The 14511-nt window shown below is 48.4% G+C and overlaps 1 protein-coding gene across 3 annotated transcripts in view; it reads right to left on the bottom strand.

Annotated features, from left to right (window-relative positions):
• Positions 1-804: 804 nt before the first annotated feature.
• CERS2 (ceramide synthase 2) overlaps positions 805-14511 on the bottom strand; it is an 83996-nt gene continuing 70289 nt past the window's right edge. For all 3 annotated transcript variants that reach the window (XM_063317139.1, XM_063317137.1, XM_063317138.1), the window contains exons 2-11: positions 13563-13736; positions 8015-8132; positions 7386-7504; positions 6417-6474; positions 6243-6293; positions 5509-5601; positions 4808-4936; positions 4065-4171; positions 3301-3454; positions 805-2569 (exon numbers count right to left, since the gene is read on the bottom strand). In XM_063317139.1, coding sequence (XP_063173209.1) covers positions 2402-2569; positions 3301-3454; positions 4065-4171; positions 4808-4936; positions 5509-5601; positions 6243-6293; positions 6417-6474; positions 7386-7504; positions 8015-8132; positions 13563-13735 — 1170 coding nt within the window. In that variant the 5' untranslated portion in view covers position 13736 and the 3' untranslated portion in view covers positions 805-2401. The remainder of the gene's footprint in view (positions 2570-3300; positions 3455-4064; positions 4172-4807; positions 4937-5508; positions 5602-6242; positions 6294-6416; positions 6475-7385; positions 7505-8014; positions 8133-13562; positions 13737-14511) is intronic.

The following is a 14511-nucleotide window of genomic DNA, read 5'->3' as shown; positions in this document are numbered from 1 at the left end:
CTATCTGTTCACTGCATCTCTTTTTTTTTTTTTAAAGAGAGTTGGGCCTTGGGAGAATTTATCGGGAAAACTTTTGGCAGGTTTTCGATACCAGGGTAGGATGGGGAGGAGCAACCCTGCAGCTTTTCTTGCAGATGCAAAACTGAGGCCACTTGAAAGTTGATCTGAATTGGCCTTTGTGACTTAGTGACAACCTGTGAAATTTCATGGGGGGGGGTCCGTTGAGGATCAACAGCCGCATGACCCCCAAGGCAGAGCTGCTCTATGTCCACAAGCAACAGGATAGGAGGTGCTGCTTGTAACCGGGCTGTTAGGAATGGAGCCTCCCTGTTGAGGAGCAGCGTACCTTCAAATAAGCCAATGCTGCCCACTTTCCTCGTCCCTTCCAGACGCAAACTCCTTTACAAACCATGAAATCTTCCACCTTCTCATATTTTCAAAATTGCTTTTCAAAGCAATCACAGAAATTATTCCCACGGCCCTAGAAGGGCATAATACACTTATTTACGCAGAAGAGACGGGAAAATCCCTGCTCCCCATTTTTCCAACCCCTCCCTCCTTCCTCAAAGAACAATGGATATAAACACAAAGGGTATTTTTTAAAGAAGTTTATTAGTTTAATTGAAGTTTTAATATAATTAAACTTTATTTTAAAAAAACACACATTTTGGTCTGAAGATAGTGAATGGTCCTTTTGTACCCCTCCCCCTCCCAAATTAAACCAACCAAAAAGAAAATGCTGCCGTTTGAGCTGATCTGCTGGGCCAGAATCGTCTTTACCCATTCTGGCCAGCCTGGACCACTGATTTCCTTTGCATTCTTCCATTTCGGTAGCTGAAAATCCTACCTAATAAATTAAGTGTTAATCAGGATCTCGAGTTCATGGTACCTTTAACATTTAAAAGGCAGGATGGGAAAGGGTGCTTAGAGAAGACAAAAGGATGGGGAGGTGGGGGGGAATTAATTTCCCAGGAGAACCAACAAAATGAAAAAAATTGTGAACTACTGTGCATTGAGAAAATTAGCAACGGTGCAGAAAGGAAAGGAAATTAAACCTTGCTGGCCTTTAATGCCCAAGGGTGTTGTTGACCTACTGAATTTACCTGCTGACGCCCACCAGCCCCTCCAGGAAAATCCCCCCCAGGGGACACGCGTACCTGCTCTCCACTTTGACATCAGTGCCGAGCTCTTCAGACTGATCCTCCCACATTTAAGCCAGACGCTTCTTTCTTAAGCACTTCTGCTGTGTTTGCAACTACAAAAACCACGTGCAAGCGTGATCAGGTCTTGGGGAATGCGATTCGCCTGCCCCGTTACGTTTGGTGCAGCTAACAATGCTGGATTCTCACCCCCCCATCCATCCCCAAAGCAGGGGGGAATCATGGCTTGTCCAATACAGAGGTAATATCAAGAGAAAGAAAAGACTGGTGGAGAAGGAAGGCTTTGCAGCGCCAAGCAGCATTAAGGCAGGAGTGGGTCTTTCCTTCTCACAGAGTGTGTGAGAGAGACAAATTCCTATTTCAGCCGTGCTGGTTCTAGACACCATTCCCACTTCCCCAAATTTTGCAGCATCAAGGGGCAGAAGCATCATTGAGAAGAAGGTGCGCAGGAGAGAAAGTAGCAGAGGGCCAGCTTCCCACATCCCAGGCACTGACCAAAAAAAATGGGGATGGTTTCCACGTTCCTCGTGAAAAACCAGCCAGGCACAGCTCTCGGCCGGGAAGAGCTGAGCAACCTTGACATCCAGGTCAGCCAAAGAAATCCAACGTTTTCTGACCCACTGCGCACCACAGGCCTTTGGCACAGGAAGGAAGCGTCAATGAGGACTGGCAACTTGGATGATGTCTGCTTCTCGGGCATCTTGACGGGTGTGGAACGAGGCCCGGTGGCTGTGGGCGCCACAGGCGAGGGGAGAGATTTTTCTCCCGCTTCCTGCACTTCCTTGGATGTCAATTCGTATTTTGGGGCTCAGGATGAGGGAGGAAAAAGGGGAAAAACGAAAGATGGATAAGTTGCATCTTGGTTACCCCAACGTGATTTTTAAGGCAGTTTGGTGAGCAAAAAGGAGGAGGAAGAGGGGGTCTCAGTGGCAGGGACGCCTTCCAAGGGCGAGGATTTCTTCTAAGCCAAATTACAAGGTGGCAGGATCGCAGCGTCCCTCCCAAAAGGGGAACCATTTCAGCGAGGGGGGGAAGGCAGGGAGGAGCATTATCAAACAACCGTAGGCAGGGGGCATTCGTGCTGGAATTGAGGACGTCTTTCCTCATCCGGAGTTTTTGGCTTGGCCAGAAATCAAAATGTTCCCCCAGTCTCAGGTGGCGCATCTCACAACGGATTCGGGATGATTTGGGGCCGGAGAGAGACGGGCACAAGGGAAGAAAAATACGTGCAGGGAGCGGAATCATTCCATTTTCCGATGGTTATTGTTCAAGACAGAGTGCCCGTTGGTAAGAGGGCCGTTCTTGGTTCTTGTGACGGACCCAGCACCTGCAGCAGCTTTTTCTTCCTCCTCCCCCACCTCCTCGGAGTAATCCGTTTCATCCCGATCACTTCTCTCATCCTCCACTGTCTGCAGGGAGAAGGAAAGGGAGAGAGTGACCAACAGGCAGGGCCTTCTTGGTGGCAGCCCCCAGCTCTTTCTTCTTTTAACAGTAATTTTACGAAACATTACATTTATACGGATGAAAATGAATACAAACTAAAAGAAAAAGAAAAAAAATGGAGAGTGCAGAAAAAATAGGAAAAAAAATAGAGAAAGTAAGAATATAATCAAGAAAAAGAAAAGGAATATATAAAGAAATGACTTCCCCTTTCAATGCCTCGGAGGTTGATGTGGTCCCAAGCATTTTGTGCTGCTTTTTTTAAATATATAGTTCAAAGTTATTTAAAACCAAAAAAACAGGGCAATGGTTTTTAGCTTGCCAGTGAACCTCGTTGTAAGGATGAAATATTAAGTATGACAAATCAATAGTTAAAAAAAAAACCTTAACTGCTCTGTAAGGGAATGTAAAAATGACAGCCGTGGAGCAGCACCATTCTTTCCAACCAAAATTTCTATGAGGGTGGGAATTAAGTTTCTAGTCCTTGTGGCAGCAAAAGCAGACATCATTCTAGAGTGAGAATCCAATTCCTCTTAGACATTTGTGGTGCCAAATTTTTAGCAGCAAAGTCCTGTCTTCTGCTCATTGTGGAGGTGGGGGGTTCCCTTCCCAAATTTTGCATAAAGTTTCACCCAACTGCTTACTCATTTTCCACTACGTGAAGCAGCATGTAAGTAAATTCAAGAAACTTCCCACTTACCTTTCCAGTTAGGAATTTCTGGGCCATGCGAATGATGAGGTAGGCCCAGAATATGTGCAGGCACTGGAGAATCACCATCATGAGGTTGAAGAAGTAATAGCCAAAAAAGGGGGGATACATTTCTAAAGGATATATAATGGTGCAGTGCAGGACCCTAGACAAGGAACCAGAGAAATTATTAGTATTTTAAAAAACACCCCTCTTCCCCCCAAGAGCATTGACAGGCAGGGTTTGAACAGGGAAACTTTCCCAGCCTCTGCACAGAAATGTTTGATAAATGCCACCCCAGTTTCAAAGGGAGAATTAAAGTTTAAAAAGTAAGATGAGGTTCACATGTTGCTCAAAGTCCAAAACGTGGTTTGCTTGTAGCTTAGTGTAGTTTTTAAACTGTGGTTTATGGTTCAGGTCTTTGTGCAAGCTGAAGAATGACAAAGCCATCATTCATATTGTTCAGCTTTTCCTCTGCAATTTTTAGTAAGACTTTATATTAAAATTTTAGAAAAGGGCAAAATATTAGTTATTTATCTATCCTAACAAATGAAACACTGCCAGATAAGATAAAGTCAAGAGAATGCATTTGCAGGAAAACTGAATTCTGAAATTGATCGTATTTTGCAGAAAGAAAATGTCTGGGTGAGAATTCAATTTTCCGCATCTCGGTTTCCTTCTCCGCACCTTAGCCGTGATTTATGGCCGCTCCGTGCGATTTTACTTTTTTAATCGGTATGTACCATTTTTTTCAAAGAAGCCCGTGGAAACCTTACCAGAAGGGAAGGATGATTAAGCGGGTGATGATGAAGACCACAGCAAATACGATGAAAATATTGTTGCAAGTGTTCTTCCAGCCAGCGTAATTAAACATCTTGGCTGACTGCAGAGCGTGAAAACAAAGGGAATATCAACACGTAGCCACTTTCAATTCCTTTTATGCAAAGCAGAATTAGCTGGAGGCAAAATTCTACTCCTATTTTAAAGAGAGATCTAAGGGGATCCTTATGCTTCCATCCACAGTATGTCCTCTCACCTCCCAGATTTTGGGACTAGAAGCCCCGTAGCATCCCAGCCAACAAATTTACAGAGTTCCACACTTGCTTTTCTGGAAAGAAAAAAAGCTTGTGAAGATGAAACACACCCAAATCCTGCCCCTGAATATCCCACGCTAGATCTGGAGATCCAGACCGCTGTGCAGGAATGACAAGCTGGGATATTTGTCTCTGAGAACATTTGAGGCTTGTTTGCCAAACTAATGAACAGGAAAAAAAAACAGTTAAAATCTGGAAAAGAAGAAAAGGAAATGATGGGAAGGAAAAGAAACAGAAAGAAGGAAGAGAAAAAGGAGGAGGAGGGAAAGGAGAAGGAGAAGAAGAGGGGGAGGAGGAAGAGGGGGAAAGAAGAGGAGGATGGAAGAAGGAGGGGGAGGAAGAGGAGGAGGCAGGGGAGGCTGATTTGATGCAAAAGGGAGCCGCAAGATGGGGGCCCTGGATATTATCCCGGCCTGATTCCTCACCTCCAGCAGATAGTCAGACGAGTCATGCAAAGCCATGATGATGGTCCCCGCCCGGATATAATTGGTGAACCAGGAGAAACTGATCAAGACGATGGTGGCGACGTGATGGATCACCTGCTCTTTGAAATCCTGTCCATGAATGGAAGGAGAGAGAGAGATTGGAGGGGAGGGGAGGGGAGGGGAAGGGAAGGGAAGGGAAGGCCTCCCTCACCCCCAGACATGGGGACCGGAATGAAGAGCAATACGGGGTCTCTTCCTTCGACTAGCAAGGAAACAGCACACGAGGCTCGGAAGGTGACCCTCGTGGCTTTGGGGAGCGTTTGGAGAGCTGGTGTGGTTCCGCGCAATCCCAGGGCAGATTCACCACGGCCCCGCGGCTGAGGATCCAGCAAGGGAGCCTTCTGGAGCTGATCCAGAAGGAAAGCACACCACCCAGAGAAAGGCTAAAACCAAATGGTGCCTCCAGGCTGCTCTCTTCACAGTCCTCCTCCCAGGAAACTTGCAACGGGTTCCTGGAGGGGACGCGCTCATATCTCTGATGGACACCTTGCAAGGGCCTGTTTTGAGCACCGCTCAAGCCCGGGACCCCGGCCCACCTCTTTCCCCCATTTATGAACCTCCTGGAGGTAAATCCCTCCCTTTCAGCCCCCAAAACAGGTTTCTCTTCCCGCAAGTCCACAAGGTCCCCTGGGGGAGCTCACTTTCCGTTTCACATCCGAGGCAATGCTGAACAACAGGGACCAATAAAACGACAGCTCGATGATGTAGTACCAGTACTGGGAAGGAAGCAAGGCCTGGGGGGGAAGCCAGATTAGAACAGTGAGCCCGACCAGAAACAAGAAGCCATGGTTTGTTTTAACCTTGATCTGCCAAAGAAGCAACAACTGGCTTTAGAGCCAAGCCATAAACCGCAGCCCAGTTTCCCCAGCTAACTGGGTTATGCCTTAGCAGGCTGTGTCAACCCAGGAACACAGCAAGGGCTGACAACCGAGCCTCCCTCGCAGGGCTGTTGTGAAGACAGAAAGGGTGGAAGGGCTAAGTGGGCGATGCCTGCTGCCAGATGCCCAAGTTTTGTGGACAGTTTTGAAGAGCCTCCTTAAATCTGGCTTTGTCACACCTTAAAACCACGTTGAAATCCAGGCGGAGAATCATTGGGAAATGGGAAACGATCACTAAATCAGAGAAGATGGGGGGAAAAACTTACCTGGGATGGCCCCCACAAAGACCAAAATAATGGGTGCTTGAACCTTCTGGCGGGGGGTCCAGCCCCCGTTTTCAACCTCAGGTGCAAAATCCTGTAGTTGATTTGACGGGGCACCCGGTGTTGGAAGAATAATTTTGGGTCTTTCACATCAATGTCTCCGATTTGGGTTTGTTTATTGATTAAAAATACATGCAATACTTCCGAAGGGATTCTAGCAGAAAAGGTCCTCACCTGGACAGGGTAGCTGGCCCAGACCTGGCGAAGGTCGTAAAACCAAGGTTTCTGCAAGGAGACCCCCCCGCAAAGAGACAAGCTTGTTAGAAAGAAGACCCCGAAGAGGAGGAGAGAGTCACCGAGAGTGTAATAAATTAAGGAAAATTTTGGGGAGGAGGAAACGGTACTCACATCCACTATCACAGCCATGCCAGCAATGAAAGCAACAAGGTAAAAGGTGAATCTCCAACTGAAAAAAGGAAGCACAAAGTGTGTGGGTTGTTTTTTTTTCCCCCTCTGAGCAGATTCAAAAAAGAGTGCACCAAGCACGTCAAGACTGCCCCAGGCCGCGTGCAGAGTGCATCTCTCTGGCCTGTTTGGGGCCTCAGTCTGCTCCACACACATATAACCGTCTTTCAAGTTTTTACCTGTTCCAAATTGATCAAGGGGTTGGTCAAATTCTCATTTTATCATCAGCGCTTGGCAGAATTGTCAAATTATTTTTTAAAAATAAATGCTAGTGTGCCATCTCCTAGCTGGCCACCCAGGACCCCCAATTTTCTGTTTCCCCTCCTTCCCACAGCCAGCCTTGTAGCATCCTTGCCAACTCGGTCCCATTTCATTCTCTTTTTCTCCCTTTTGCAAACTCTGACCTTCTTGACATCTCCCCTCTCTGTGCAGCATCCTTTCCTCTATATATGATGAGCACACCCAATTTAGGCATCATTTAAAAATAAATCAGCATCTGGAGATTAGGAGGAAAAAGGATCCTGAAAACAAAACCCTCCGCATCTAGAAGGCTTTCCAGCAGAAAAATTGTGCCTAAGTCCCTGCTCCTAGAAAACAAGCATGTCAGGGGGGAACGCACCACTGTTTTCTGACCATAGTTTTCTATATGTGCTCAGGAGAGCTCTTTCATCAAGCAAAGCATACACCACTGCTCAGATGCTGTAAAACCTGGTGCAGGGGGCCCATTTTTTGGAGAACCCATTTTCCGTCTTTCTAATGTACATATTACTAGCTCCGTAGCAGATTTTAGAAGAGATGCAAATTAGGCAATATGCTGGGAAGGATTGGCCCACGGGCTGCAGTTGCTAACCCCCCTCCATGGAATTTCTGGAGAGGAAGGGCTGGTCGTTCAGGGGCGTGGGGCATATCTACCTGGCCTCCCGGAATTTCTTGAGCAAACTGGGTCGGTCCTGGTTCCGCCGCCGCCGAAACCAGCGCTCCACCTGCCGCGGGGTGCAGCCATTTTTTTTAGACAGCGCCTCAATATCAGCCTGCGGGGAGAAAGAAGAGGTGGGAGGACGATCAGGGTGGGGGGCTGCACAGGCAGGGATTAGCCAGCCCTTCCAGCAGGAAAAGTTTCAGAAGCTGGAAGGCCAAACCAGGATTTAACTTTGCTGATCCCTTGAGCTGCTAGATTACTCTGTGTGGGGTTCCCCTTTCTTTGGAAAAAGGAAAAAAAAGTGGCGCATTTCAAATCTAAAGAAACTGTTGCACATCCTTGGCTTGGAAGACCCCCTTTCTGGCCCCAGCTGTCCCGCGGTGGTGGATTTTGCCAAATTGATCCAACTCACTTGGCTGTTTTAGCGACCTCACTACAAAATCTGTAGTGTGTTTCAGCAGATCCCTCCCCCCCGCCGAGTTTTCTCGCTGGCTTTAGGCAACGCCTCCATTTGCGTCCTATCCAACCATTCCCAAACTGACAGTTGTCTCGGCTCCATCCGCAGAGCCAGCGGGCCGAACTCGGGAACTTTCCCGCGCAAATGCCACATTTGCGAAATTACCTTCTTGGGATGCTTGCAGGAAGAAGAATAGAACTTCTCTAGCGCTGGATTTGGCGTGGCTTTTAATCGGTTTTTTTCCTTGACGTTCAAAAGTCTAGCCAGCGGAGTGGCTATGTAGCTGAAGAACAAAAAAAGCAGTGGAAGAAAGGAGAGATATTCGTTCATTTATTATTCGAATTTCTATCACCGCCCATCTCCCCCCCGAAAAAGGGGGACTCTGGGCAGTTTAACAAGAAAAAAAGGAAGGAAGGAAGGAAGGAAGGAAGGAAGGGAGGGAGGGAGGGAGGGAGGGAGGAAGGAAGGAAGGAAGGAAGGAAGGAAGGAAGGAAGGAAGGGAATAAAGAAAGATGGATGGGAGGGAGGGAGGGAGAAGGATGGGAAGGAAGGAAGGAAGGAAGGAAGGAAGGAAGGAAGGAAGGAAGGAAGGAAGGAAGGAAGGAAGGAAGGAAGGAAGGGAGGGAATAAAGAAAGATGGATGGGAGGGAGGGAGAAGGATGGGAAGGAAGGAAGGAAGGAAGGAAGGAAGGAAGGAAGGAAGGAAGGAAGGAAGGAAGGAAGGAAGATGGATGGGAGGGAGGGAGGGAGGGAGGGAGGGAGGGAGAAGGAAGGAAGGAAGGAAGGAAGGAAGGAAGGAAGGAAGGAAGGGGCAGGGGAGGAAGGAACGGAGGGAGGGAGGGAGGGAGAAGATCCAAGACGGCAGAGCAGAGGCTCACTTTCCCTTGCAAATTAACAGTATTAATATGATCCATTCAAAAGGGTGGGGGGAGGAATCATACAGCGTTTCATCAACAAACTTTTAATACACACATTCAAATCCTCCGTAATAATTTTTTTTCAGTTCTTCTTTCTATTGGAGCCCAGTCGGTTTTAAGCGCAGCCAACGCAGGCAGAAGATTCTCCAACTGCAGCCTGGGGAAAACGTTGCCGTAGAAAGTGTGAATAGCATTCCTAAGCTGAGAAGAGCTTTCCTAAAATCCTTGAAGGAACTCCAGGCCCGCTGCACGAACGGTTCCCGCTAGGTGGCGCTAAAAAGCTGACCTGAAATTTTTTTAGGGATCCTGTAATCTGAAAAATTAGTACAGAAGTCACTATTTTTGCCTATCAAGCTCTGCGTTGCACACACTTGTGTTCCTGAAACGACAGCTGTTGGGTGACGCTTGCTTCTTAGCTGTACATTTAAAAATCCTATGAAGAAAAGATTAAACAGTGTCCTCACCTGCACAGTAAAGATCTCCATTTATCAGAAGCACAATTAATCGCCCTAACTAGCTGGCAAGAATAACGGCATCATTAAAATATGGAGAATAACTCACAGCCTGGAGTTCATGCTTGCTGGATCACAAGCCAGACATTTAAAGCATTGTTGGCACAAAGTTCCTTTTGGTCTCGTTATGCCAACCGCTTCCCCCCAAAGCGGGCAGAGGACTTTTTAAAAGCCCCCCTTCCAAATGATGAAGTTGGTAGCCACCTGTTCCTTTTGCCGGCTCCTTCACAATCTGTACCTCGTGCCCTGCAAATGATCCACAAAGATCTTGGCACAGAGGTATCGTCTCCACAGCTGGATCAGACTGTTCCAGGTTGCCAGATTTGGAATCATGCAGCTGGATTATTTTCACTCAAGCCTTCCAGAAAACAAAACACGCATCAACGCTACACACTAAGTTTGCTTCCTTGTGGATGCTTTTCCAGAGCCAATATTTGCCTCCCCATGAAAGGGATACCACTGGGGGGGGGGTTTGCTCTCTTTTTCCAAGGTCTCCGGATTTCATACCTCTTGGGAGACTGAATCCCATTCAGTTCAACTGAGGCCTCAGACATAGCAAGGTGCTGAGTGTTTAAAAAGCTGGTAATCCTTGAAAAAATTGCTTTCCTGAAATGGGGGGGGGGTCTAGAATCCCCACCCAAAGCTGCAGCTCTCCAGAGGTTCTGAGTCCAACTCTTATTACCTTCAGGCTGCAGACCAATTGGCAAGGGATGATGGGAGCTGTAGTCATCAAGAAAGCCCTGGGTGGCCTGTCTCGTTATACAGAATCTTTTGGGGTTTCCGAAAGATTCCCAGGCTTTTCACCAACGCCTTGCTTTGGGCAAAGGTGTTGGGATTGGCAATGTTCCCCAATTCCAAAGGGGGTGTGTGTGTGTGCGCACACGTGCATGCATGGCTTTGGGGCACTGTAGTTCTCACCCAGTTGCGGGTGCCAGTTTAGCATCGGGGCACTTCCACCGTCTTCCCCCTCCGTTCCGGCAGCTACCACTGCTTGCCTTTGCAACAAAGCTTGGTCTGTGCCCTTCATCCTCAGAGAAGGATGCTTCTGGGGAAGTGTGGGGGAGGCTGCGGGCCATCACATCCAAGAGCTCTTGCATCCTGGCACTTTGCCACGCTAACCCCTTTCTCACCCCGGCTGGCATAACCTGGATTCCTGCTTCTCCCAGCAGGGCAGGGCACAAAGCCTCCCTTATGGAGCTGCAGCTGGGCTCACCCTGATGCCAGTCTTCCTCGCTTCTCACCCCGGCCCCTCCCAAGCTCTCCTATGCTCAGATATGCCCGCCCTTCGCTTTACCCCCATGGAATGCAAGTCATGCCCTCGTCAGGGTTGCTGCATGCCTCCCACAGCCTGGCACAGAGGCATCGCTGCCCCAAGAATTGGCACACTTCTCTCCACTGCACTGGTGGATCAATCTTTGGGAGTTAGGCCCCTCTCCTCGCAGCCCCACACTCCCTCCCGAGTGCAGCCTCCTGTGTTCCCCTTGGCCAAAATCCGATTTGGGGTAGAAATACCTCAGAGGGGGAAAGCAGGCTTTGCCATCATAATTTTGGGCATCTCCCAGGCAGAAGCACCTGGCCTTTTAAAGGTGCTCTGCTGACAGCTCTGCCCTTATCACTGCCTCTTTGCAGAGCAAATCAGGTCCCCTCGAGGGCCGGAATCCGTGGGGCTGACCCACCCCAAGCAGGAGGGCTGAGCCAGGCGGAGAAGCTGCGGAGAAAGCTTCTTGGCTTTTGCCAAGGTTCCAAGTGGCAAACGCCTCGGCCTCTCAGCGACGTTGCGAGGGAGATTTTTGAAACACCTTTTCAAATCTACATGCCTTGGATTATTTACTTTGGCCCCCACCTTTCCTTTCCCAGAGTTTATTGCATAAATGCTTTGCAAATAGCTGGCTGTCTGCTCCCTGGAATGCGGCTGTATCACCTTTGATTGCCCCATCACAAAAGTACTTTTCTTTCCCCTCCCTTTAAAAAAAAAAAAAAGCCTGCAGTTTTGGGGGCCTTAAATTCCATCCGTGCTCTCAACTTGCTGGCTCTCTTGTCTAATTCTCCTGCTTCCTGCTGATCTCATCCTTATTCAGTATCTGTGTTACACCCCAAACAAGGGACTTGAACATCAGGACCTATAAAATGTTCAGAGAAATGCCTGGCACCTGTTTTGGGCCTGGTTTTCCTCCCTTCCTTAGAAACAGGAATCTTTCTCCCTTTTAAAATTTTGCTCTGGCAGTATAATTCTTCCCCCTGTGGAGTCCTTGGAGCCCTCTGAGTCTTGTTGTTTTCTTGCAGACGTTTCATTGCCAGACTCGGCAACATTTTCAGTGCAAAAAGGGAGTGGGCCTTGCTCTCAGTTTATAGACCGTGGCTTGCCCTGCTTGTGTTGGTGGGGGTGTTGCTCTCTCCTTGGGAGTTCCTTGATTGGGCTGTTGTTCGCTGCTTGGTTGATTGCCTGAGTTGATAGTTCCTTGATTGGGGCGTATTGTGCTGTTTGCTGGTTCATCTGGTGTTGATCCTAGTGCTGATTTTTGCATATCTGGGTGTCGATTGCTGGCAAGGGAGTGTCCTGGTCTTTTGGCTTTTCTCTTGTCTCTTTTGAATGGTGTGTAAATGTTGTTCGCCTCAATGTGTCTGTTGATGGCTGCTTGGTCTGAGTGCCAGGCTTCCAGGAATTCTCTGGCGTTTTTGGATTTGGCTGGGTTTAGGATGCTCACCGTTTCCCACTTGAAACTATGGTTGAGTCTGTCCATGTGTTGTGAGATTAAGGAGTTCTCATCGTGTCTTCTGGCTGCCAGTGGGTGTTCATGGATGTGCTCTGCTAGTTTTCTGCCTGCCTACATAGCGGCTGTTACAGTCTTTGCACTGTAAGTTGTAAATAACCCCTTCCCCCCGCCCTTCCTCCTCAGTTTTTGCAACATTCTGCTCTACAGGTTTGTTGGGAAAAAATACTTTGACACCCTCTGACAAAACACTCTGATCATTTAAATGCTATCGCAAGAATTCAGAGTTAATACAATTGCATTCCAGGAGATGTTAATCCCCATGAGACAGCTCCAGCAAGTGAGCCAAGCTGCATTGTCAAGAGAACATAGAGCTGTGACGCTGCATCTCAGCAAAACCCTGCAAGGTGGACACTGAAGTCACACCATGTGGCTGAGCCAAACCATCCTGGCAATGGCTACACACTAAACAACAGCTGCATTCACAGGGTATCCTCACACTCCAGTTCCCAGATCAAATGGTCCCAGTTTTCTGCATCTGCACAACACATTAAACTGGGTAGGGGCTCCATTTAGACAAAACAACAACAACAACTAGATTAAGACTAACCACACATCTCTCTCTTTACTTGATCAAGCAGCAAGCGCTTGAAATCAGACCACTCTTAAATTGAGATGTTAAGGCAAAAGGGGGGGGGGATAGATATTTCCAAGGATTTGGGGTATGTATGTGTGTGGGGGTGGGACTTCATTTATTCAGGTTAGCAAATCCCCTTGTGGAACCATGGCTGTTATGTTCCTAAAAAAGTTGATTGGTACCTCTGCAACTCAAAATACTCTGCCAGAGGGCAGGATTTGAAATTGCGGGTGGAAACTGCAGAAAAGCAAGATAAAACTAGATTTGGGAGGAGTTTCCCAGTTGTAGGATGAGGATAGGGAAGAAAAGCTGCTTTTTCTAGTAACATTTGAAAGAGTCGCAGAGAAACGCCCTTTCCCCTTTCACAACCCTCCCGGGGCCCCAAACAGAGCTCTGGATGAGAGTTAAGGGGCTGCCAAGCAATGAAATTTTTGGCCCACGGAAGCAAAGGAGGAGAGGATTCGGCGCAATGTCATCTCAGCCCTGTCCCACCAGGGTCCAAACCGTCCAAGGCCTTTTATTCCACTTGGCTCTCAGGCAGGGGCAGAATCTTTTCACAGTGGATCTCCCACGTCAGAGACACCATTCACACTCTTTCCTGCATCTTCGAAAAGCCCAGCAGGAGGCTGGACACACCTCTCTCGCCCTCGCTGGCAGTGGGGACGCACAGAACATTTGTGGGAGATATTTATGCCTTTTGGATCCCCCCCACCTGGCAGCACCAGCAGCCCTGACTGGGGAGCGGAAGGAAGAGATGGAACGGACCTCCCTCGTTCTCAGAAAATGGGATTATTGCTTTGCAAAATGCCCTGGTACGACCCTGCCACACGTGCCTTTTTTACCCCCAACCTGAGGCAGCAGGGGGGGGGGCACGGGGGGGACTTGCCCTGAAGCCTGGAGAGGGAAAAATCCCTCCTGCAGTCCAGGGATACTCACATTTCAAAGAAGTGCCTAATGATGAGGAAGACAAACCCCAGAGGGATGGTGAAGTAGAGGTGTGCAGTTTTGCTGTAGACTTGGTCTTCCCCATCCTCCAAGTCAGCCCAGGTCATGTTGGATGGCAACCAGAGCCGGTCCCACCAGAAGTAGTCATACAACATCTGAAACATCCTGCAGAGTCAAAACAAGCCCCAGTAAACATGGGCGATGGCCAGAGGGCGAAGGGAGGAAGCCAGCCGGCCCATTTGCCCCCCCCCCCAGGCTCGACCGCACTCCTTGGCTGCCCTGGTGGCCAGGAAAGGCTGGGACATGCCGTTGCTCTGGGCAAGGGGCAAAAAAATCAAAGCCAGGCCCTGAACTCTGAATGCATGCCCCGGGCAGCCATTATACATCAAAGGGATGGGAGAAAGGGTGGGGCGCCCCGCTACCTGTGAAAGCACCGTTGTTTAAAGGCACAGCAGGAGCAATCATGCCCTTGTGATGCCCGTGCCCGCCTGAAGGCTGCCATGGCCACAAAGCCCCTGGTCATGCCCCCTGCTGTGTCACAGGGATGGGGGGGCGTCTTGGAGAAGGAGCTTTTCAATCCCTGAGGCTAATGTCTGGATAGGAGACCACCAGGAGATCCCCGAAAGCCACCCACACCTGAATTGTCTCATGGGGATTGACACAGCTGTGTCTGTGAAGTCTCCCTGATCCAAGCCCAGTTCGATAATAATTGGCACCTCCAATGATTTTAATAATTTGATCTTTTTAACTTCCATTACATCTAAGACGAAGTGGGATACAGACATTAGCGACCATTTTGCCAAGGCTGCTCTGGATACTACGTTTCATCCATCCATTTATTTATTTTTAAGCTACACGTTGTATCTCCTTGCATGCTAACAAATGTTGCACAGCTAAACACGCTTTAAAAATGTATCAAAGGGGGAAAAATGTTTATATT

Source organism: Candoia aspera, chromosome 17 (assembly GCF_035149785.1).
Source record: "Candoia aspera isolate rCanAsp1 chromosome 17, rCanAsp1.hap2, whole genome shotgun sequence".
NCBI classification, from domain to species: domain Eukaryota; kingdom Metazoa; phylum Chordata; class Lepidosauria; order Squamata; family Boidae; genus Candoia; species Candoia aspera.
This window is presented reverse-complemented; position numbering and strand designations above follow the sequence as displayed.